The sequence below is a fragment of the Ascaphus truei genome, chromosome 9 (assembly GCF_040206685.1).
Source record: "Ascaphus truei isolate aAscTru1 chromosome 9, aAscTru1.hap1, whole genome shotgun sequence".
In the NCBI taxonomy this organism is placed as follows: Eukaryota; Metazoa; Chordata; class Amphibia; order Anura; family Ascaphidae; genus Ascaphus; species Ascaphus truei.
Window position 1 is genome coordinate 1402759 of NC_134491.1, and position 25768 is coordinate 1428526.

Consider the following 25768-nt stretch of genomic DNA (forward strand, 5'->3'; position numbering starts at 1 on the left):
GAGTAGTGTGCCGGGTATTTATAGCATGCAAGGTGAGAGGAGAGTAGTGTGCCGGGTATTTATAGCATGCAAGGTGAGAGGAGAGTAGTGTGCCGGGTATTTATAGCGTGCAAGGTGAGAGGAGAGTACAGTGCCGGGTATTTATAGCGTGCAAGGTGAGAGGAGAGTAGTGTGCCGGGTATTTATAGCGTGCAAGGTGAGAGGAGAGTAGTGTGCCGGGTATTTATAGCGTGCAAGGTGAGAGGAGAGTAGTGTGCCGGGTATTTATAGCGTGCAAGGTGAGAGGAGAGTAGTGTGCCGGGTATTTATAGCGTGCAAGGTGAGAGGAGAGTAGTGTGCCGGGTATTTATAGCGTGCAAGGTGAGAGGAGAGTAGTGTGCCGGGTATTTATAGCGTGCAAGGTGAGAGGAGAGTAGTGTGCCGGTTATTTATAGCGTGCAAGGTGAGAGGAGAGTAGTGTGCCGGGTATTTATAGCGTGCAAGGTGAGAGGAGAGTAGTGTGCCGGGTATTTATAGCGTGCAAGGTGAGAGGAGAGTAGTGTGCCGGGTATTTATAGCGTGCAAGGTGAGAGGAGAGTAGTGTGCCGGTTATTTATAGCGTGCAAGGTGAGAGGAGAGTAGTGTGCCGGGTATTTATAGCGTGCAAGGTGAGAGGAGAGTAGTGTGCCGGGTATTTATAGCATGCAAGGTGAGAGGAGAGTAGTGTGCCGGGTATTTATAGCGTGCAAGGTGAGAGGAGAGTACAGTGCCGGGTATTTATAGCATGCAAGGTGAGAGAAGAGTACAGTGCCGGGTATTTATAGCATGCAAGGTGAGAGGAGAGTAGTGTGCCGGGTATTTATAGCATGCAAGGTGAGAGGAGAGTAGTGTGCCGGGTATTTATAGCATGCAAGGTGAGAGGAGAGTAGTGTGCCGGGTATTTATAGCATGCAAGGTGAGAGGAGAGTAGTGTGCCGGGTATTTATAGCGTGCAAGGTGAGAGGAGAGTAGTGTGCCGGGTATTTATAGCATGCAAGGTGAGAGCAGAGTAGTGTGCCGGGTATTTATAGCGTGCAAGGTGAGAGGAGAGTAGTGTGCCGGGTATTTATAGCGTGCAAGGTGAGAGGAGAGTAGTGTGCCGGGTATTTATAGCGTGCAAGGTGAGAGGAGAGTAGTGTGCCGGGTATTTATAGCGTGCAAGGTGAGAGGAGAGTAGTGTGCCGGGTATTTATAGCGTGCAAGGTGAGAGGAGAGTAGTGTGCCGGGTATTTATAGCGTGCAAGGTGAGAGGAGAGTAGTGTGCCGGGTATTTATAGCGTGCAAGGTGAGAGGAGAGTAGTGTGCCGGGTATTTATAGCATGCAAGGTGAGAGGAGAGTAGTGTGCCGGGTATTTATAGCGTGCAAGGTGAGAGGAGAGTAGTGTGCCGGGTATTTATAGCGTGCAAGGTGAGAGGAGAGTAGTGTGCCGGGTATTTATAGCGTGCAAGGTGAGAGGAGAGTAGTGTGCCGGGTATTTATAGCGTGCAAGGTGAGAGGAGAGTAGTGTGCCGGGTATTTATAGCGTGCAAGGTGAGAGGAGAGTAGTGTGCCGGGTATTTATAGCGTGCAAGGTGAGAGGAGAGTAGTGTGCCAGGTATTTATAGCATGCAAGGTGAGAGGAGAGTAGTGTGCCGGGTATTTATAGCGTGCAAGGTGAGAGGAGAGTAGTGTGCCGGGTATTTATAGCGTGCAAGGTGAGAGGAGAGTAGTGTGCCAGGTATTTATAGCATGCAAGGTGAGAGGAGAGTAGTGTGCCAGGTATTTATAGCGTGCAAGGTGAGAGGAGAGTAGTGTGCCAGGTATTTATAGCATGCAAGGTGAGAGGAGAGTAGTGTGCCAGGTATTTATAGCGTGCAAGGTGAGAGGAGAGTAGTGTGCTGGGTATTTATAGCGTGCAAGTTGAGAGGAGAGTAGTGTGCCGGGTATTTATAGCGTGCAAGGTGAGGGGAGAGTAGTGTGCCGGGTATTTATAGCATGCAAGGTGAGAGGAGAGTACAGTGCCGGGTATTTATAGCGTGCAAGGTGAGAGGAGAGTAGTGTGCCGGGTATTTATAGGTGATGGTATTTTCTCTTGCGATACTTGTGCACTTCCAGGGCCTGCGTTATATGCAGCGCTGGACACACTGGGAGCTCTATATAGAAGTGAGGAAGCACCAGGCCGGGCACAGAGCCTCATCGCTTCCCTGTAGAGTGTGTGTGAGTGTATATAGCCCGACAAACTGGGCCAAAACCCACTCGCCCCCCCAAAAAAGTCACTTGCCTCCCCCCTGCACGACACTTACCTGCGGCGGGTCCGGTTGCGGGTCCTGGCGGCGTCTCCCAGCCTTCTGCTGTCTTGTCGCCTTTAAAATCATGTTTTTCTCCTGCAGCACTATTCCAAATGGCCACGCGGCGTCATAGCCGCCGTGTTGCCATGGTAACAAAACGCTTAACATGCCGCCGGGACATCATGCAGCGTCTTGTTACCATGGCAACGCACCATCATATAACGCCGTGCGGCCATTTTGATTTTAAAGTTCAAGACGGAGAAGACCGAGAGACGCCGGGGGACATCGCCGCAGGTACGCAGTCGACAGCGGCCACAATGCAGTTGCCCCCGGCCGACCACATTTGTCGAGCCCCGAAAATAAAACAGCTGTGAGCGAGTAGGTTTACTGGCTGTGCATCTTAACCAGGCTGTGCTGAAAAGCTGTGCAATGCAGCAAGCATAAGCTTATAGGGGTCATGTCAAAATGGATTTGAAGCAAAAGGTAACAGTGTGCTCATTTGCATGTTGCTGCAGTGGAAGCACGCTGGGTGAAAAGCAGGGTCTGGGACATGGGAATGTGCTCACAAGTGATATTTTAAAGAGAGAGAAAGAGAGAGGAAGAGAGAGACAGGGGGAGAGAGAGAGAGGGGGAGAGAGAGAGAGGGGGAGAGGGAGAGAGGGGGAGAGAGAGGGAGAGAGAGAGAGGGGGAGAGAGAGAGAGAGGGGGAGAGAGAGAGAGGGGGAGAGGGAGAGAGGGGGAGAGAGAGAGAGGGGGAGAGAGAGAGAGAGGGGGAGAGAGAGAGAGAGGGGGAGAGAGAGAGAGAGGGATATTTTTTTTACCCTTCAGATTAATAAAATATTAACTATGAATCGTGTTTTATTTCGGCTAGATGGAAGGAAGGAAAGTGCAGTGTGATGTCATAGGATATTGTTAGAACTGATTTCCTGTTGTCTGATGATGCATTAAAAGGATCTTGATGCACAGAAGCATGATGCCAGCAGGCCAACCCCAAACTGCACTAGGAATGGTGCTGCCCCCGAACACACAACAGCTGGGTATGAAGTGAAGGCTAGCGGCCTGGCTCCACTCCCGGTGCCTGTCGGCAGCTGCAGGTGAGAAGCCGACAGGCTGGCACAGTTGGGCTAACATTTGCCAAAGCCCTCATAATCCTAAGGCTGTTTACCTGCTGCTTTAGGACCAGGTTTTTCACCCCCTCCATGACGAACTGTGATCCCGTATTCATAACTCTGGAGAGCAAGCTGGAAGCACACGAAGGAAGCACAGGTTTAAAATATGCCCCCCTCCCTGCTGGGGTATCACAGAGAGGGAGCATTATACCTGAGACACAGTTTGTGGCTTTGAAGGGTTCAGTTCTTGGATGTGTGTCTGTGGTGCTGCTGGTTCTGCCGGGGGGGGGGGGGGGGGGGGGGGGGCGGAGAGAGAATAAGAGACACACTATAGGCGAGGGGGGCTGCTTAGTACCAGTCCTGGCAGCATCTGTCCCTTCCCAGAGCAGGGCACAGAGGCACTTTGTACTCGCTACTAAAGGAATGTTAATGACACAATGTTACTGGGAGGGGTGGAAACCCAACCCACAAGCTGCACGGGTCACATACAGGTAAGGAGATCAGCAAACACAGGTCTAGGTCTCACACACAGGCACGTTCACATACACGTTAAATGGGTCCTTTCAAAGCCCACTGAAAATGAACGTGCTGCCCTGTAATGATACCGAGTATCTCTATAGGCTTCCAGACTCCCTCGACTTGAAAGGCAGGCAAATACAAAAAGTAACGCGTTGCTCGGCCTCAGAAAGGCTTTTAATATAGTATATTAGAGATAAACACGTTCCTCTCTAGAAGGAACCGATCCGCTTACATTGGAGTTTGCATTTGCTGCTTCCTGTGAAACCCAATTCTCCTTTTCAGGCCCAGCTTTGTGTCCGGCCCTCTTAGGAGAACGTAACCAGAAATCTTTTATCCCCCAATAACTACTATATAACCGCACCATTAAAGGCTGCTCAGAGGTTTATTGTCTCCGTTACAAAATAATCTAGTTGCTCATCTATTTTTCGGCCCACATCATTAGTATACAGCATTAACCAGCCCGGCCCCAAACCAACCATTGCTTTAACTCTGGCCTCTCTGGTAACTGAGGGGTTAAAAAGATGCACTTCCCCAGTCAGTAAAACTCTACTTGTTGCCGATTTCTCTGAGCAATCAGCAGATAATTAGGGTTGTGATCGATTTCGATTATACGAGTCTTGTAAATCTTTCTAATGCTTATAGGGCTGCATGTTAAAATGGATTTGAAGCAAAAGGTGACACTGTTTGCTTATTTGCATGTCATTACCCAGAATCCCTGGCTGCAGTAGAAGCACTGTATGTCAGGAGATAATGGGGCAGGGCAGGTTGCAGACCTGTCTGAGATGTGTGAATGTGCTCACAACATGGGATTTGTATTTACTAAATCTGCACAAAATGTAGTGTCACGGAAACTCACTTTGTGTTTTTTAATTGTGTCTAAAAAAAGCAAAAAACAAATCATGTTTTTCTTTTTTTGTTAGAAAATAGTGAAGCTTTGCAACTTTGGAAACGTCCCCAACGATTTTAGTAAAGTCCTCAAAAATCCCCCATTTTGCCTTATTTATAGTGATAGTATATAGTGATAGTATATAGTGATAGTATATAGTGAGAGTATATAGTGAGAGTATATAGTGAGAGTATATAGTGAGAGTATATAGTGAGAGTGAGCGAAATTCCCGAGAAAGGAATTCCCACCACAGACACACATGTTGAATATTTTGTGCATATAGGGGGCACTAGTAACGCAGGGTGCATAATTAACCCCTTCACTGCTCTGCACAGAATATTCAGCTGCTACAGGGTTAACAAGGTGGCAGATAGCGAAGTACAAGGCGCGTTATCACAATCTTATAGTGATCCTAGCAGTGACATAATTACACTGCCCTCTTACCCTTTGGATTTCGTAGCGCCAATCCCGTAGCTGGCAGGCGCGGATGCCATCTTGGCAAAAGCCCTGGGGTAAAGCATCAAAAAGGTAGAAATTAGTGCTACTTAAACCCCTCCTCCGCCAGAGGGGCTTGCAATGCATTGTTAGTGATGTCTTTGCAAAACATGAGTACATAAACCACACCTCGCCAGTATTACAAAGATCTGCACTGGCTCCCGGGGGAAGAAAAGGGTTCATTTTAATATCTTGACCCTTATCTTTAAGGCTATCCATGGACTAGCCCCCCCACCCCTTACCTTCAGAACTGACTAATCAGCAACACCCCCAATCGGGCTCTCAGATCTGCCATGGCCCCTCAACTGATTGAGCCTCGGTTTAAGGCCAATAAAACTGGAGGGAGAGTCACCAAGAACCGCCCCAAGACTGTGGAATAAGCTCCCTGCTGCTTTCAGAAACCAGGAAGCTTTACTTCCATTCAGAAGGGAATTAAAAACCTGCCTTTTTAAAACAAAACATGGCAAACAAATCCTAAAACCCTGGCAGCCATCTTTCCTGCTCCCATTCGTGTTTCCCGTCCTTTGTTGGTCTTTCTTTTCGTTCCCCTATATGTTTTCGGTAGTTACTGGTTGTAGATCTGTGATTGGTGTCCTCCCCAAGTTCCCACAAGCGGACTGACTTTAATTTGAAATAAATAAAAAGCGGGACTCGTTGGCATATACTGCCCTGCGGAGACTATCCACACAATACAAACACACAGTAATAAGGGGGTAGCATATACCGCCCTGCGGAGACTATCCACACAATACAAACACACAGTAATAAGGGGGTAGCATATACTGCCCTGCGGAGACTATCCACACAATACAAACACACAGTAATAAGGGGGTAGCATATACCGCCCTGCGGAGACTATCCATACAATACAAACACACAGTAATAAGGGGGTAGCATATACTGCCCTGCGGAGACTATCCACACAATACAAACACACAGTAATAAGGGGGTAGCATATACCGCCCTGCGGAGACTATCCACACAATACAAACACACAGTAATAAGGGGGTAGCATATACCGCCCTGCGGAGACTATCCACACAATACAAACACACAGTAATAAGGGGGTAGCATATACCGCCCTGCGGAGACTATCCACACAATACAAACACACAGTAATAAGGGGGTAGCATATACTGCCCTGCGGAGACTATCCACACAATACAAACACACAGTAATAAGGGGGTAGCATATACTGCCCTGCGGAGACTATCCACACAATACAAACACACAGTAATAAGGGGGTAGCATATACTGCCCTGCGGAGACTATCCACACAATACAAACACACAGTAATAAGGGGGTAGCATATACTGCCCTGCGGAGACTATCCACACAATACAAACACACAGTAATAAGGGGGTAGCATATACTGCCCTGCGGAGACTATCCACACAATACAAACACACAGTAATAAGGGGGTAGCGCAGGCTTTGCACACATATAGCTGCTTCTTGGAAATGATGGGGGAGGAATGTGCTTACTTCCACTGTTTGATGTAGTGCAAAGGTGCCAGACTGCAGCCTGCATCCTCCAGAGCCTTCTTATACTGGTCCAGGTCGGTCTAGAAGGACAGAAGAACAGAGTCATCAGTGTAGGAGTCACCAAGAGATCTGTAGGAAGCTCCCACTGACCCTGGAGATAATCCTTAACATTGTGGACTGAAAACACAAGGAAACCTAATCCAAATGAGCCTCAAGAGTGAAACCACCGGGTGACCTCAGAGACCCAATTGATAACCTCATGAGGACCTAACTTAATCCGATAGATACCGCCACCAATAACAGGCTGAGCATGGAGATGTTGTTATTGATACTGAATGACTTCAGGCCGAATTCTGATAAGAACCAATTACTGAAGCCTCCTGGTGACCATGTAGGATCATATTGGTTCCCCACATACCCCCAGGAAGACCAGGCAAAATCCTACTGATGACAGAGAAGGTGCTTGATAGCACTCTAACAAACCCACTAAAGTGCATAAATTATAAGTGAATAAATATATATAGGTGCCAAAATATAATGACAAAATAAGTGACAAAATTCAGTGAAATAAAGTGCTCAGATATAAGAGGCTGAACAGACACACTCATCCCTTGGTGAAAGACTGTTTCAAAAGTCTTGCATGTAGAATTATTCCAAAAAAGACCAGAGGAGCGCAGCTTTCAGCCATGAAAAATAAGAAAACATCACATAGTATAGCAATGTCGTGAAATAATGTGTTAGTAATGTGGCAGGCTCACACATGGCTACTCACATTGGGGTAGCAAAAAAGGAGCAGTCATCCAACTTAGAGGGGTGGATGTTCCCTGGTGTTAGTGCAGCAACTTCCAGGAGTCCTGACAAAGCCGACCATCTCAACGGCGAAACGCGTAGTGTCCAGTCCAACTAAACTCCAGAAGGAAGATCGAGAACGCGCCCTCATCACAAAAGCCCGGAAGTCCCAGACGCATCGGAAGTGACGCGGACCGCCGGCGTGGATGCAGGAGCGTTCCCAAGCAGCAGAGATCCATACGGGACACAGGGAGATCGCGACCCACTGTTTACCCGCTATCTGCTGCTGTTAATGCTGTCTTTGATCATCCTAAGTGTAAGCCCCCATTTGTAGTATGTTTTAAGAATATATTTTTGCCATCTACACTATTTGGTCTTTTTCCTTTTTCCTGGAGATCAGTTGCTGGTAGTTGCTGCACATACACCAGGGAACATGCACCCCTCTAAGTTGGATGACTTCTCCTTTTTCCTGGAGATCAGTTGCTGGTAGTTGCTGCACATACACCAGGGAATATCCACCCTTCTAAGTTGGATGACTTCTCCTTTTTTGCTACCCCAATGTGAGTAGCCATTTGTGAGCCTGCCACATTACTAACACATTATTTCACGACATTGCTATACTATGTGATGTTTTCTTATTTTTCATGGCTGAAAGCTGCGCTCCTCTGGTCTTTTTTGGAAAAATCCTACTGATATCTTCTAGACCCCAAAGAAGTGTGTCTGATATTAAAAGTACCACGCAGAAAAGTCTCTCAGAGATCATAAAGGCAATGCCGAGACCCCACTGAAACCTTCTGAAGAACGTAATCCTATTGACCACTTACTAACGCTGCTGACAGAAAGAAGGCTAATGTTACTTATAAAATGTTTTACCAGGAAGTAATACATTGACAGTTACCTCTGTTTTCATGTATGTCCTGGGCATAATGTTATCCCACTGACCACATGGACAAGCTTAGTGAGACCACTCTTGCCACAAAGACCAACCAATTGTTAAACTGAATTTCAACAAGACCCTGCAAATGACAGAGGTGCCTGGTGCTTCTGGCAGCGGTTCCCTCATACAGGGACACATACGGCTTACACTACGTTATGATACATAGGGTGGGTTGGCATATACAGCTCAGGCATGATGCTAGCTATGAGGACAGACCGTTCCTCACTAACACCCTGCACACGCTCTGTACCGCGCTCTCTGAATTCCAGGCACACTCTTCTGCGGCCTTCTATTCATGGTATTGCCAAACAGGAAGGCACCGAGCTGTGTCTGACACAACGGAGACCGTGTCCGAGAAAGAGGAGCCCTCTGCTGGGAAGGGACCAGATACAGTTTCCTCCCAGGGAGAAGGTTTAGGAAGATATTTGTATTCCACCCTCCCCAGTCCTCGTACACAAAGGAAGCTTGTTTAGTTCAAATAACACATGAAAATGATCAGCGGAGATCCCCCTTCTTGAGGATGTGGTGCAGAGACGAGTTGCCAGCAAGGGAAGCAGGACACACATAGACAATGCAAGGAAAAAGTATTAATGTGCACCAGCAAGACATGCACATGTGAATGATGAGAGCGCTACAGTAAAGCAGGCTGAGGAGATAGGAGAAATACAGGAGTGAAGGAGGTGGGAGAAAAAGTGACAAATTGAGGTTCGAAAGACTGAAGACCAATGAAAAGGAGCTTAGAGAGATGCACAAGTGAGGGAACGACACACGAGAGACAATGTAGATAAAAATACAAGACGAGTACAAATGTGAATAGATTAGGAAAATACCTCACCACATCTTAAACAAACCCAATCACTCCTGTAGCACTGGGGGACAAGCTAGGTTGGGGAGCCCCATCTCTTTTCCAGCAACCATCTCACAGCCGTCCCCCCACATTTTGTGTCTCAACAAGTAGTCACACCGATCCCCACTTCTCCAGAAATACCCTCCTGTATTTCCTTTCCTCCTCTCAAACCAACAACTGTCCAGCTGCTTATATGTCAAGAGAAATAGCAAGCTAACCCACAAGACAGGGAAGCAGGGGTGTGTTTGGAGTTAATAGGGACGACATTGAAAATAAAGCATGGCCCACAGACATTTACAAGGGTTTTATACAAGGGTTTACTACCCACTGTTCTGTTACTTGTATACAGTATTGCACTGTACCTCAGAGGGCGGCTGCATGGAGCTGATGTAATATATCAGGAACAGTCTCATCTTGTCTTCTGGAGTTCCAGCTACACAAACAAAAGCAAAAAGGTACAAACATGTAACACGTCCTATACTAGCATCATCATTTGTTACACTTGACCACAAATAAATGGAAACATTAAATACATGGGAGCTATATATGAAGCTTCAAACATGCATGTTATGATAAGCTGTGTGTACCCGACACATCCAGTGTTAGTGACGGGATAACGAGGGTCCAGCACAAGCAGAGTCACAGTGTCAGTGTCACAGGATAACGAGGGCCCAGCACAGAGTCACAGTGTCAGTGTAACGGGATAACGAGGGTCCAGCACAGAGTCACAGTGTCAGTGTCACAGGATAACGAGGGCCCAGCACAGAGTCACAGTGTCAGTGTAACGGGATAACGAGGGTCCAGCACAAGCAGAGTCACAGTGTCAGTGTAACGGGATAACGAGGGTCCAGCACAAGCAGAGTCACAGTGTCAGTGTAACAGGATAACGAGGGCCCAGCACAGAGTCACAGTGTCAGTGTAACGGGATAACGAGGGTCCAGCACAGAGTCACAGTGTCAGTGTCACAGGATAACGAGGGCCCAGCACAGAGTCACAGTGTCAGTGTAACGGGATAACGAGGGTCCAGCACAAGCAGAGTCACAGTGTCAGTGTAACGGGATAACGAGGGCCCAGTACAGAGTCACAGTGTCACAGGATAACGAGGGCCAAGCACAGAGTCACAGTGTCAGTGTAACGGGATAACGAGGGTCCAGCACAAGCAGAGTCACAGTGTCAGTGTAACGGGATAACGAGGGTCCAGCACAGAGTCACAGTGTCAGTGTAACAGGATAACGAGGGTCCAGCACAAGCAGAGTCACAGTGTCAGTGTAACGGGATAACGAGGGTCCAGCACAGAGTCACAGTGTCAGTGTAACAGGATAACAAGGGTCCAGCACAACCACAGTCACAGTGTCAGTGTAACGGGATAACGAGGGTTCAGCACAGAGTCACAGTGTCAGTGTAACGGGATAACGAGGGTCCAGCACAAGCAGAGTCACAGTGTCAGTGTAACGGGATAACGAGGGTCCAGCACAGAGTCACAGTGTCAGTGTAACGGGATAACGAGGGTCCAGCACAAGCAGAGTCACAGTGTCAGTGTAACGGGATAACGAGGGTCCAGCACAGAGTCACAGTGTCAGTGTAACAGGATAACAAGGGTCCAGCACAACCAGAGTCACAGTGTCAGTGTAACGGGATAACGAGGGTCCAGCACAGAGTCACAGTGTCAGTGTAACGGGATAACGAGGGTCCAGCACAGAGTCACAGTGTCAGTGTAACAGGATAACGAGGGCCCAGCACACAGTCACAGTGTCAGTGTAACGGGATAACGAGGGCCCAGCACAGAGTCACAGTGTCAGTGTAACAGGATAACGAGGGCCCAGCACTAGCAGAGTCAGTGTGTCATTGTCACAGGATAACGAGGGCCCAGCACTAGCAGAGTCACAGTGTCAGTGTCACAGGATAACGAGGGCCCAGCACTAGCAGAGTCACAGTGTCAGTGTAACGGGATAACGAGGGCCCAGCACAGAGTCACAGTGTCAGTGTAACAGGATAACGAGGGCCCAGCACTAGCAGAGTCAGTGTGTCATTGTCACAGGATAACGAGGGCCCAGCACTAGCAGAGTCACAGTGTCAGTGTAACAGGATAACGAGGGCCCGACCCAGCACAGAGTCCCAGTGTCAGTGTAACAGGATAACGAGGGCCCGACCCAGCACAGAGTCCCAGTGTCAGTGTAACAGGATAACGAGGGCCCAGCACAGAGTCACAGTGTCAGTGTCACAGGATAACGAGGGCCCAGCACTAGCAGAGTCACAGTGTAGTAATGGGATAACGAGGGCCAAGCACAGAGTCACAGTGTCAGTGTAACGGGATAACGAGGGTCCAGCACAAGCAGAGTCACAGTGTCAGTGTAACGGGATAACGAGGGCCCAGCACAGAGTCACAGTGTCAGTGTCACAGGACAACGAGGGCCCAGCACAGAGTCACAGTGTCACAGGATAACGAGGGCCAAGCACAGAGTCACAGTGTCAGTGTAACGGGATAACGAGGGTCCAGCACAGAGTCACAGTGTCAGTGTAACGGGATAACGAGGGTCCAGCACAAGCAGAGTCACAGTGTCAGTGTAACGGGATAACGAGGGCCCAGCACAGAGTCACAGTGTCAGTGTAACAGGATAACAAGGGTCCAGCACAACCAGAGTCACAGTGTCAGTGTCAACGGGATAACGAGGGTCCAGCACACAGTCACAGTGTCAGTGTAACAGGATAACGAGGGCCCAGCACTAGCAGAGTCACAGTGTCAGTGTAACAGGATAACGAGGGCCCAGCACTAACAGAGTCAGTGTAACAGGATAACGAGGGCCCAGCACTAGCAGAGTCACAGTGTCAGTGTAACAGGATAACGAGGGCCCAGCACACAGTCACAGTGTCAGTGTAACAGGATAACGAGGGCCCAGCACTAGCAGAGTCACAGTGTCAGTGTAACAGGATAACGAGGGCCCAGCACTAACAGAGTCAGTGTAACAGGATAACGAGGGCCCAGCACTAGCAGAGTCACAGTGTCAGTGTCACAGGATAACGAGGGCCCAGCACTAGCAGAGTCACAGTGTCAGTGTAACAGGATAACGAGGGCCCAGCACAGAGTCACAGTGTCAGTGTAACAGGATAACGAGGGCCCAGCACTAGCAGAGTCACAGTGTCAGTGTTACAGGATAACGAGGGCCCAGCACAAGCAGAGTCAGTGTATCAGTGTAACAGGATAACGAGGGCCCAGCACTAGCAGAGTCACAGTGTCAGTGTAACAGGATAACGAGGGCCCAGCACACAGTCACAGTGTCAGTGTAACGGGATAACGAGGGCCCAGCACAGAGTCACAGTGTCAGTGTAACAGGATAACGAGGGCCCAGCACTAGCAGAGTCACAGTGTCAGTGTAACAGGATAACGAGGGCCCAGCACAGAGTCACAGTGTCAGTGTAACAGGATAACGAGGGCCCAGCACTAGCAGAGTCACAGTGTCAGTGTAACAGGATAACGAGGGCCCAGCACTAGCAGAGTCACAGTGTCAGTGTAACAGGATAACGAGGGCCCAGCACAGAGTCACAGTGTCAGTGTAACAGGATAACGAGGGCCCAGCACAAGCAGAGTCACAGTGTCAGTGTAACAGGATAACGAGGGCCCAGCACAAGCAGAGTCACAGTGTCAGTGTAACAGGATAACGAGGGCCCAGCACAGAGTCACAGTGTCAGTGTAACGGGATAACGAGGGTCCAGCACAGAGTCACAGTGTCAGTGTCACAGGATAACGAGGGCCCAGCACAGAGTCACAGTGTCAGTGTAACGGGATAACGAGGGTCCAGCACAAGCAGAGTCACAGTGTCAGTGTAACGGGATAACGAGGGCCCAGTACAGAGTCACAGTGTCACAGGATAACGAGGGCCAAGCACAGAGTCACAGTGTCAGTGTAACGGGATAACGAGGGTCCAGCACAAGCAGAGTCACAGTGTCAGTGTAACAGGATAACGAGGGCCCAGCACAGAGTCACAGTGTCAGTGTAACGGGATAACGAGGGTCCAGCACAGAGTCACAGTGTCAGTGTCACAGGATAACGAGGGCCCAGCACAGAGTCACAGTGTCAGTGTAACGGGATAACGAGGGTCCAGCACAAGCAGAGTCACAGTGTCAGTGTAACGGGATAACGAGGGCCCAGTACAGAGTCACAGTGTCACAGGATAACGAGGGCCAAGCACAGAGTCACAGTGTCAGTGTAACGGGATAACGAGGGTCCAGCACAAGCAGAGTCACAGTGTCAGTGTAACGGGATAACGAGGGCCCAGCACAGAGTCACAGTGTCAGTGTCACAGGACAACGAGGGCCCAGCACAGAGTCACAGTGTCACAGGATAACGAGGGCCAAGCACAGAGTCACAGTGTCAGTGTAACGGGATAACGAGGGTCCAGCACAGAGTCACAGTGTCAGTGTAACGGGATAACGAGGGTCCAGCACAAGCAGAGTCACAGTGTCAGTGTAACGGGATAACGAGGGCCCAGCACAGAGTCACAGTGTCAGTGTAACAGGATAACAAGGGTCCAGCACAACCAGAGTCACAGTGTCAGTGTCAACGGGATAACGAGGGTCCAGCACACAGTCACAGTGTCAGTGTAACAGGATAACGAGGGCCCAGCACTAGCAGAGTCACAGTGTCAGTGTAACAGGATAACGAGGGCCCAGCACTAACAGAGTCAGTGTAACAGGATAACGAGGGCCCAGCACTAGCAGAGTCACAGTGTCAGTGTAACAGGATAACGAGGGCCCAGCACACAGTCACAGTGTCAGTGTAACAGGATAACGAGGGCCCAGCACTAGCAGAGTCACAGTGTCAGTGTAACAGGATAACGAGGGCCCAGCACTAACAGAGTCAGTGTAACAGGATAACGAGGGCCCAGCACTAGCAGAGTCACAGTGTCAGTGTCACAGGATAACGAGGGCCCAGCACTAGCAGAGTCACAGTGTCAGTGTAACAGGATAACGAGGGCCCAGCACAGAGTCACAGTGTCAGTGTAACAGGATAACGAGGGCCCAGCACTAGCAGAGTCACAGTGTCAGTGTTACAGGATAACGAGGGCCCAGCACAAGCAGAGTCAGTGTATCAGTGTAACAGGATAACGAGGGCCCAGCACTAGCAGAGTCACAGTGTCAGTGTAACAGGATAACGAGGGCCCAGCACACAGTCACAGTGTCAGTGTAACGGGATAACGAGGGCCCAGCACAGAGTCACAGTGTCAGTGTAACAGGATAACGAGGGCCCAGCACTAGCAGAGTCACAGTGTCAGTGTAACAGGATAACGAGGGCCCAGCACAGAGTCACAGTGTCAGTGTAACAGGATAACGAGGGCCCAGCACTAGCAGAGTCACAGTGTCAGTGTAACAGGATAACGAGGGCCCAGCACTAGCAGAGTCACAGTGTCAGTGTAACAGGATAACGAGGGCCCAGCACAGAGTCACAGTGTCAGTGTAACAGGATAACGAGGGCCCAGCACAAGCAGAGTCACAGTGTCAGTGTAACAGGATAACGAGGGCCCAGCACAAGCAGAGTCACAGTGTCAGTGTAACAGGATAACGAGGGCCCAGCACAGAGTCACAGTGTCAGTGTAACGGGATAACGAGGGTCCAGCACAGAGTCACAGTGTCAGTGTCACAGGATAACGAGGGCCCAGCACAGAGTCACAGTGTCAGTGTAACGGGATAACGAGGGTCCAGCACAAGCAGAGTCACAGTGTCAGTGTAACGGGATAACGAGGGCCCAGTACAGAGTCACAGTGTCACAGGATAACGAGGGCCAAGCACAGAGTCACAGTGTCAGTGTAACGGGATAACGAGGGTCCAGCACAAGCAGAGTCACAGTGTCAGTGTAACAGGATAACAAGGGCCCAGCACTAGCAGAGTCACAGTGTCAGTGTAACAGGATAACGAGGGCCCAGCACAGAGTCACAGTGTCAGTGTAACAGGATAACGAGGGCCCAGCACTAGCAGAGTCACAGTGTCAGTGTAACAGGATAACGAGGGCCCAGCACTAGCAGAGTCACAGTGTCAGTGTAACAGGATAACGAGGGCCCAGCACTAGCAGAGTCAGTGTGTCAGTGTAACAGGATAACGAGGGCCCAGCACAAGCAGAGTCACAGTGTCAGTGTAACAGGATAACGAGGGCCCAGCACTAGCAGAGTCAGTGTGTCAGTGTAACAGGATAACAAGGGACCAGCACTAGCAGAGTCACTGTGTGTCAGTGTAACGGGATAACGAGGGCCCAGCACTAGCAGAGTCAGTGTGTCAGTGTAACGGGATAACGAGGGCCCAGCACTAGCAGAGTCAGTGTGTCAGTGTAACAGGATAACGAGGGCCCAGAGTCAGTGTGTCAGTGTAACAGGATAACGAGGGCCCAGCACTAGCAGAGTCACTGTGTGTCAGTGTAACGGGATAACGAGGGCCCAGCACTAGCAGAGTCACTGTGTGTCAGTGTAACGGGATAACGAGGGCCCAGCACTAGCAGAGTCAGTGTGTCAGTGTAACGGGATAACGAGGGCCCAGCACTAGCAGAGTCACAGTGTCAGTGTAACAGGATAACGAGGGCCCAGCACTAGCAGAGTCACAGTGTCAGTGTAACAGGATAACGAGGGCCCAGCACTAGCAGAGTCAGTGTGTCAGTGTAACGGGATAACGAGGGCCCAGCACTAGCAGAGTCAGTGTGTCAGTGTAACGGGATAACGAGGGCCCAGCACTAGCAGAGTCAGTGTGTCAGTGTAACAGGATAACGAGGGCCCAGCACTAGCAGAGTCACAGTGTCAGTGTAACAGGATAACGAGGGCCCAGCACTAGCAGAGTCACAGTGTCAGTGTAACAGGATAACGAGGGCCCAGCACTAGCAGAGTCAGTGTGTCAGTGTAACGGGATAACGAGGGCCCAGCACTAGCAGAGTCAGTGTGTCAGTGTAACGGGATAACGAGGGCCCAGCACTAGCAGAGTCACAGTGTCAGTGTAACAGGATAACGAGGGCCCAGCACTAGCAGAGTCACAGTGTCAGTGTAACAGGATAACGAGGGCCCAGCACTAGCAGAGTCAGTGTGTCAGTGTAACGGGATAACGAGGGCCCAGCACTAGCAGAGTCAGTGTGTCAGTGTAACGGGATAACGAGGGCCCAGCACTAGCAGAGTCAGTGTGTCAGTGTAACAGGATAACGAGGGCCCAGCACTAGCAGAGTCAGTGTGTCAGTGTAACAGGATAACGAGGGCCCAGCACTAGCAGAGTCACAGTGTCAGTGTAACAGGATAACGAGGGCCCAGCACTAGCAGAGTCAGTGTGTCAGTGTAACGGGATAACGAGGGCCCAGCACTAGCAGAGTCAGTGTGTCAGTGTAACAGGATAACGAGGGCCCAGCACTAGCAGAGTCAGTGTGTCAGTGTAACAGGATAACGAGGGCCCAGCACTAGCAGAGTCACAGTGTCAGTGTAACGGGATAACGAGGGCCCAGCACAGAGTCACAGTGTCAGTGTAACAGGATAACGAGGGCCCAGCACTAGCAGAGTTACAGTGTCAGTGTAACGGGATAACGAGGGCCCAGCACAGAGTCAGAGTGTCAGTGTAACAGGATAACGAGGGCACAGCACTAGCAGAGTCAGTGTGTCAGTGTAACAGGATAACGAGGGCCCAGCACAGAGTTACAGTGTCAGTGTAACAGGATAACGAGGGCCCGGCACAGGTAGAGTGTCAGTGTAACAGGATAAGGCCCTGTTCACGCTGCGCACTTCGCGACGTGCGCGCGCTTTCGTCACCGAAAGTACGGCGTCGACGCTGCTGCAGTCGCGGGAGTCTTTTCAATCTGTGATCTCCGGCTGCAGCAGCGTGAAGTCAGTTTCAGCAGCCAATCAATGTCCAGACGTTTTACATTGACTGTTTGGAAGAAGCTTGTGGGGAGCGCAGATTTTCACCATATAAAGGGAAGGAAATATATGATAGTGTAATATGTCCAAACACCTGTAGCAATATGTATGGGGATCGGATTAAGAACTCACATTCTCCCAGTTAAAATACAGCATTGGAAGACAATCTGAAGACTCTGTGGTGCTAATGTAAGTGGGAATTACCACTGCTTTTATTGAATATATCATTAGTGAACATACAATGTTGCACTAGAGTTGTCTCTGTTTCCATCGAGGGTTTGTTCCACTGACACCAGGGAGAGTAGCCTAAGCAAGACCCCCCTGCAAACTACAGAGTCTTCAGATTGTCTTCCAATGCTGTATTTTAACTGGGAGAATGTGAGTTCTTAATCTCGATCCCCATACATATTGCTACAGGTGTTTGGACATATTACACTATCATATATTTCCTTCCCTTTATATGGTGAAAATCTGCGCTCCCCACAAGCTTCTTCCAAACAGTCAAGAGAGGAGGAACTGGAACATCTCCTAAGAGGGTTGAGCAGCGAATTTTGCTATTACTATTTTTGAGCACTGTTTATACTGATCACTATATATTTATTTATCACTATATATTTATATATTTATCACACCTTTATTGGAAGCGCCTCACAATTTCTGTTTTACGTTTTACATTGATTGGCTGCTGAAATTGTGGGGACGGGACAGGGAGGACAGGACGAGGGAAATAAACCTAGCTTCCGGGACACGGACACACAACCTGGTCCCCGCTGCGCACACCCCCGGTTCCCTCTGCCCCCCCCACCCCGACCCAACTCCTGCAACTTGAGATGAGATCGCTGGGCTGCAGGAGCGCGCGGCGGAGGCGCACATGGAAGTAGCAGGCAGTATATGTATATATATATATATATATATATATATATATATATTATATATATATAAATAAAATAAAAAGGTCAGTTGGCACTCCCATAAACAAAGTATGACGGTTGGTGCATGCCCCATAAAGATTATGCAGTTACACGATACCGTTTGGAATCCGGAATCAAGAGACGGTACACAAGGGGGTAGTTGAGAAAAAAAACATGTATTTTGTGAAAGTGGTATTGTATTGTATGTCTTTATTTATATAGCGCCATTAATGTACATAGCGCTTCACAGTAGTAATACACGTGGTTATCAAATAAATAACAGATAATATAAATAACAGGTCATGGGAATAAGTGCATCAGACATAAAAGTAACATTAAGGAAAAGGTTTAAGGCGGGAGAGGGCTTTAGATACAAAGGGGGTAGAAAGAAGACATCCTTGAGAGGAACGCAAGAGTCTGGATGGTGCATAACGAGAAATTAGGGCTGAGATGTAAGGAGGGGCAGAAGAGTGTAAAGCATTAAAAGTGAGGAGGAGAATTGAGTGTGTGATACGGGATTTGATCGGAAGCCAGGAGAGGGATTTCATGAGGGGAGACGCGGAGACAGATTTAGGAAAAAGTAGAGTGATTCTGGCAGCAGCGTTTAGGATAGATTGTAGGGGAGACAGGTGAGAGGCAGGAAGGCCGGACAGCAGGAGGTTACAGTAATCAAGACGGGAGAGAATGAGGGCCTGAGTCAGAGTTTTAGCAGTCGAGCAACAGAGGAAAGGGCGTATCTTTGTGATATTGCGGAGGAAAAAGCAACAGGTTTTAGAAATGTTCTGAATGTGAGGGGCGAATGTGAGAGAGGAGTCGAGTGTGACCCCTAAGCAGAGTGCTTGGGCTACTGGGTGAATGATCGTACTTCCAACAGTAATGTGGAAGGAGGGAATAGGGCCAGGTTTGGGAGGAAGTATGAGGAGCTCTGTTTTTGCCATGTGATGCATATCACCCTGATTAAGGTCCCTCCACGAGGACCGAAATGTTGGATTATGATGTACCACTTAAACTAAATTAAAAAAAAATTCTCAACTACCCCCTTGTGAGCTGTCTCTTGATTCCGGATTTCAAACAGTATCGTATAACTATAACTATATATAATTGTTTGGATATTTTGAATTCTTTCCTTATAGTATGAATGTGTGTATTTTGTGTATTTGTGAATGTGTATTACATTGAAACATATATCAGCAAATTTCAACTGTGTTTTGTTATTAATAATGTATTGTTGAGAGAACACATGATTTGTGATTTTGTCTGATTATTACATTCTTTGACATGGGTTTCCCCCTCCCCCACCCCCCACACTCTGTCGCTGGTAACAAGTGTTATCTTACTTTTGTATCCATGTTAGAATTGTTCTTATCACAATCAGATCACACACAAACATCAGAATTTTTGTCAGTCCTGTCCTTGTTTCCAAGCTGTAGTTGAGAATAACCTCCTACAGACCCTTCCTCTTATATACCCTCATAGTATGTGTGAATACATATACATATATGGAGTTAATTTTGGAGTTGAAATTGGAGGTGAAGATTGGAGGAAGATCTGGACTCTGTACAACAACAACTCTGCCGCTGTGAGATCTTGATTTTCTAAATGCTATGATTCTTTGTACTCTTCCTATCCTCCAATACCTGGACTGTCTCATCCTGCATCTCACCATGCCCTACCTATTGCTTTTTTTGCTTACTGTTTCCTCACTACTTTGTGAACTTCTCCAATTTCCCCACTCCCCACTGCACCATTATTTATACACCTCTCTCCCAACAACTTCTTTACTCCTCAATAAAAAGCACCCACACAAATCCTCTATTCACACCCTCTATCTACTCCTTCCTGCTGCTGGGGATCTACCCTACTGTAAGCCTGAACCAAGCCACACACCTGATATCACCCATGCAGCCTGCCATCTCTTCCCCTGTAAATGGTGTTAACCTTCTGATTTAATACTGACTAACCTTAAAACTCACCCCACAAGTTAAGCATCCCAACAGCCTGCACTCATGGTTACTGTCCCATACTCAGCCACTCCTATCACCCACTGTGGCCAAGCACTGCCATACAGCACTTATCCCCTCACCTACTGCCTCTGTAAGTCTCCCACCATACCGCTTAGATTGTAAGCTCTTCGGGGCAGGGATTTCCTTTCCTATTGTCTGATTTTGCTGCACTTATTGTATCATTTTAATTCCCTGTACTGTATTCTTTGTGAAGCGCTGAGTACACTTTTGGCGCTATATAAATAAAGACATACAATACAATACATATACACACACACATACACACACTATGGGGGTATATAAGAGAAAGGGTCTGGAGGAGGTTATTTTCAACTACAGCTTGGAAACAAGGACAGGACAGACAAATATATCTTGTGAGCACATTCACATGACAGACCAGTGGCGCCCCCCCCCCCCCAAGGGGGGGCTTGAGACTTTATTGGGGGGGCGCAGGCCACGCGGCAGTTCCAGAGGCCATGTGCTAAGAGCATGAGGCCTCAGTACATTTACTTACCGGCTTCTTGTCCATGCGTCTCCTTCGCAATGCGGTGTCAAATGACGCCCGTTATCATGGAGATGTGACATCAAATGACCCCGCAGCGTCATTTGACGCATCATTAGAGGCGAGGGGGAGCGTGATCAAGGAGGCAGCAGGTAAGGGGGGGGCGCAGGCGCGGGGAGTTTGCACACCGCTGTTAGACAACAAGTCTGCAACTCTGCTTTTCACCATTATCACCTAGCACACAGCTTCCACTGCAGCAAGGGATTCTGGGAAATTACATGCAAATGCCACCTTTTGCCTTAAATCCATTGTACCCTTTCGCCAATGCTCGCTGTTTTAAACACAGTCTGGGATCAGATGCAAAGCCAGTAAACCCAGCCACAGACAGCTGTTTCTACCTTCTGGGTCTCATCAGTGTGAGTGAGGTTGGTTGTACTGGCTTTGCAATTTAAGACTTGGGTAGGTTATATATCTATATCTATAAAACTGAAAACGTTGTTTGTTTGCTGTGCCTCTGGGCAATCAGATTGGTCCGTCGGCCTGCCTGCCCCCGCACGGCTCTCATTGGCCTACGTGGTTTGCTGACCACTACCTCACTGGCACACTCAGAACAATCACTGAGCTTTGGGAGTACGCGTGACCACACCATTTTCCCGCCTCACCGCCTGCTCTCACCTCAGAAACTAACCCCAGCGCAGATTTTGTGCCTGAAAATTGCCACCCCCCCCCCCTCATCACCCTTGCACACTACTCACACCATCCGGACCTGTGTATTGTATTGTATGTCTTTATTTATATAGCGCCATTAATGTACATAGCGCTTCACAGTAGTAATACATGTGGTAATCGAATAAATAACAGATAATATAAATAACAGATCATGGGAATAAGTGTACCGCGTTAACCCTCCCGCTCCACCCCCCCCCCTCACCAACACCGACCGGTGCAGTCACCCGCCAGCACACCCGCCAGCACACCATACACCGTCCTGTGGCACCCCACCCTCCCGCACACCCTCCGCTGCTGCGTGCCCCGCCTCCCCCGCGGTCCCCTCCCAGACACGTGCCAGGCACCCTGCACAAACCACCACCATCACCTCTCACCAGGCCCACATACACCGTTCGGTGCAGCGTCGCTGCATAACCCGCCACCCTCTCCTTCCGTCCCCCTTCCCTCCCGTACGCCTCAACCCCCCTCACCCCTGCACATTAATCATCATTTTTAAAATGCCGTTCCTCTGTGTCCCGCACACCGTCCTGTGGCACCCCCCCCCCTACTGTACACCGGATGGTGATACGTCCCAGCCACACAAACACAGTACGGTCCACCGACCCAAGTGCAACCCACCCCCTCCTCCCCGCTGCAGTCACTGGCGAACCCGCCAGCCTACCCTCTTGCCACCACACCATACACCTTCAGGTGCACCGTCGCTACACGTGACAGACCACCAAACATAATCCGGTGACAATCCCCCCCTCCTGCACACCCTCCGCTGCTGCTGCGTGCCCCGCCACCCCCGCAGTCCCCCTCCAAAGACACGTGCCAGGGCCCCTGCACAAACCACCACCATCATATCCCGCCACGCGCAACAGTCACCCCCAACCAAACAAATTCAACCCCCCCCCCCTCACAAGCAATAACACTGTCACCCATACAGACTCCCCACCAACCACCCAAATGCCACCCACACACAAACAAATAAGTGTCACCCATACAGACTCACCAACAACCACACAAATGCCACCCCCACCCCAAATTACAACTATTACATCATATTTACATTTAATTCAACACTTATTTTACACATTAATACACACAATAATTAGGGATTAACATCCCGGGCGGGTCTCTGAGTGAGTGATTATATATATATATATATATATATATATATATATATATATATTGTATGTCTTTATTTATATAGCGCCACAGTAGTAATACATGTGGTAATCAAATAAATAACAGATAATATAAATAACAGATCATGGGAATAAGTGCTTTAGACATAAAAGTAACATTAAGGAAGAGGAGTCCCTGCCCCGAGGAGCTTACAATCTAATTGTTAGGTAGTGAGAACGTACAGAGACAGTAGGAGGGAGTTCTGGTAAGTGCGTCTGCAGGGGGCCAAGCTTTATGTATCATGTGTTCAGAATATCCACAGTGCTATTCATATGCTTCTTTAAGCAAGTGTGTTTTAAGGTGGGTCTTAAAGGTGGATAGAGTGGGTGCTAGTCGGGTACTGAGGGGAAGGGCATTCCAGAGGTGTGGGGCAGTCAGTGAAAAAGGTTTAAGGCGGGAGAGGGCTTAAGATACAAAGGGGGTAGAAAGAAGACATCCTTGAGCAGAACGCAAGAGTCGGGATGGTGCATAGCGAGAAATTAGGGCTGAGATGTAAGGAGGGGCAGAAGAGTGCAAAGCTTTAAAAGTGAGGAGAAGAATGGAGTGTGAGATGCGAGATTTGATCGGAAGCCAGGAGAGGGATTTCATGAGGGGAGATGCTGAGACAGATCTAGGAAAGAGTAGAATGATTCTGGCAGCAGCGTTAAGGATAGATTGTAGGGGAGACAGGTGAGAGGCAGGAAGGCCGGACAGCAGGAGGTTACAGTAATCAAGACGGGAGAGAATGAGGGCCTGAGTCAGAGTTTTAGCAGTCGAGCAACAGAGGAAAAGGCGTATCTTAGTTATATTGCGGAGGAAAAAGCGACAAGTTTTAGAAATTTGAATGTGAGGGGCGAATGTGAAAGAGGAGTCGAGTGTGACCCCTAGGCAGCGTGCTTGGGCTACTGGGTGAATGATTGTAGTTCCAACAGTAATGTGGAAGGAGGTACTGTAGTAGGGGCAGGTTTTTGGAGGAAGTATGAGGAGCTCTGTTTTAGCCATGTTGAGTTGAAGGCGTCGGAGGGCCATTCAGGATGATATAGCAGAGAGACATTCAGAAACTTTGGTTTGTACAGCAGGTGTAAGGTCGGGTGTTGAAAAGTATATTTGTGTGTCGTCGGCATAGAGGTGATAATTAAACCCAAAAGATGTTATTAGGTCACCTAGAGAGAGTGTGTACAGAGAAAAGAGAAGAGTTCACACACACACACACACACACACACACACACACACACACACACACACACACACACACACACACACACACACACACACACACACACACACACACACACACACACACACACACACCAATCAGTCCAACAGTAATGGTTTCTCACACCGGGAGCACTCAGAAGCCCCAATCTCTGGCTCCCATTCACGACTAAAGTGGCAATTTCTCACACCTAATAAAAGCTTAACTCGCTGCTCTGAGACGCAGCCAGGGCTCAACGCTAAGTAATTACGGGAGCAAGAGAGACGGCCGCACAACTACAATTCAGTAGAACGTCAGCAAATCAGGAGGAACTGGGACTGAAATGGCCATTTGTTCAAGAAGGATTTACAGGATTAAATAAGAATTCCTCACTATGCGTTAAAATATTAAACACAGAGGAATCACACAGAACTGCTATGATGGAATCTCTTTCCCCTTTACAGAGAGACCAAGACACAGAAAATACAGCTAGTTATGTTGAACCAAGAAGAGTTTTCCCCCACTGTAACTTCTTTTGATGGCTGCATAAATTGCTTTATCTTTAATTACATGAAAAGGAAAATCAATAAAAAATATTTCATAAAATAGATGAGAAAAGGGAGTTTTTTGCAGTTCTACCCAGTGGTAGGTTTTATATGAAAGAACAATCTATAATGGGCGTGTGGGTTAGGAGGCAGTTATCGTGGATCTGCTGAGGACTTGTGAAGAAATGTTTTTCAAGGTTGCCTACAAACTACATCTATGTTGAATTTCTGTAAACAATTCCGTGGGGTGCTCCCCACACCCGCCCCCCCATGCACAGACTTCAGCTAGACAGCTCTCTTCAAATCAGCTGCTCCCCATAATCTTTGGAGTCATCACCATCTTGCACAATCAGATGGCCCCAAAGACTTCAGCTCGATCCACCTCACATATAGTTCAATTATCCAACCCTCAACAACAACCGTCAGTCAGGCAGAGTATTGGCAATATACTGAATCGAAACATAACTGGGGGACTTCATCATGCACATTCTGTCCCAAAATAAATGAATCACATTGCAGAATTTCAGCATAAGGGTCACTGGAACTGAAGAGGTGAACAGTACTCCCTTATTATACCCCACATTTCCAGTTTTATCAGTCACCTGTCTCTATCCATTTGTTCCAGAAGAGAAGTCATTAAATAAGAATCCATGTACAAGCAGGCAGGGAGGACCACAGGAACATCTCAAACTGGGGAACTGCAGTGAAGCCAGCAGGTTAAAAAAAGTGTTAGATGCTTATCACTCTCATTCTTACAGGTGAAGGGTTCATCAAGGCACAGTCTCCATGTATATGTAGTGTATACGCAACACATATGAAGCAATGCAGCCACCGGGAGGGAAAAGCACCCACCGGCAGGGAAGGGGTTAGTTTTTTTTCTCAGTAGAGTGCAGATCGGGCCATGGCGTGGGATACAAAACCAGCGAGTGTGCCAAGACAGTGCTTCATTCTTATTGGCATGGTGAAGTGGTAATGATCGGCTAAGTAGACACACATGCCCAATAAATCCAGTCTTCCTAACAAGGCATCCTGTCCCAATATCTGTGCTGCTCTGAAAGAGGAAAACAACATTAACTCCCCTTTGTGTTCTAACAGAAACGACTTCCTCGCTGAACTTCACAAGCAGCCAGAGATGATATACTGTACCACCCAAATGACTATTTGAAAGGTCTTTTAACCTCAGTGATAATGAACGGTGTGTCATGCTCGGTGCTTTGCAGTTTCATTCTCAGTGTGTGAATGAGATACTCAGGCTCTCTGTTTGCTCACTCCATAGATTTATGTCCGAGGTGCAAATGGGTAAGATTTGAGACCAAACCTGGACATCTGAATGGAAACACTGATGCAAAGAGTGATACTCAATAGAAGTCTGTGATGCCAACAAGACGTAAGCGTCGTGCCTTGCAATGAATGAAACGCACTCAGTATAACAAACTTAGATTGGAAGTTCGTCGGGGCAGGGAATTATTTTCCTAATTTTACTTTTTATTCATCATAATTCATAGCATCTA

General features: G+C 48.4%; 1 protein-coding gene across 3 annotated transcripts in view; it reads right to left on the minus strand.

The window, feature by feature from the left end:
- Positions 1–25768, minus strand: part of SCFD1 (sec1 family domain containing 1) — a 97070-nt gene that overhangs the window by 16083 nt on the left and 55219 nt on the right. For 2 of the 3 annotated variants that reach the window (XM_075613194.1, XM_075613195.1), the window contains exons 16-19: positions 9715–9785; positions 6780–6859; positions 5245–5307; positions 3452–3527 (exon numbers count right to left, since the gene is read on the minus strand). In XM_075613194.1, the coding sequence (XP_075469309.1) occupies positions 3452–3527; positions 5245–5307; positions 6780–6859; positions 9715–9785 (290 nt within the window). Of the gene's footprint in view, positions 1–3448; positions 3528–5244; positions 5308–6779; positions 6860–9714; positions 9786–25768 lie in introns of all 3 variants that reach the window. The other variant, XR_012803745.1, reaches the window with a different exon arrangement.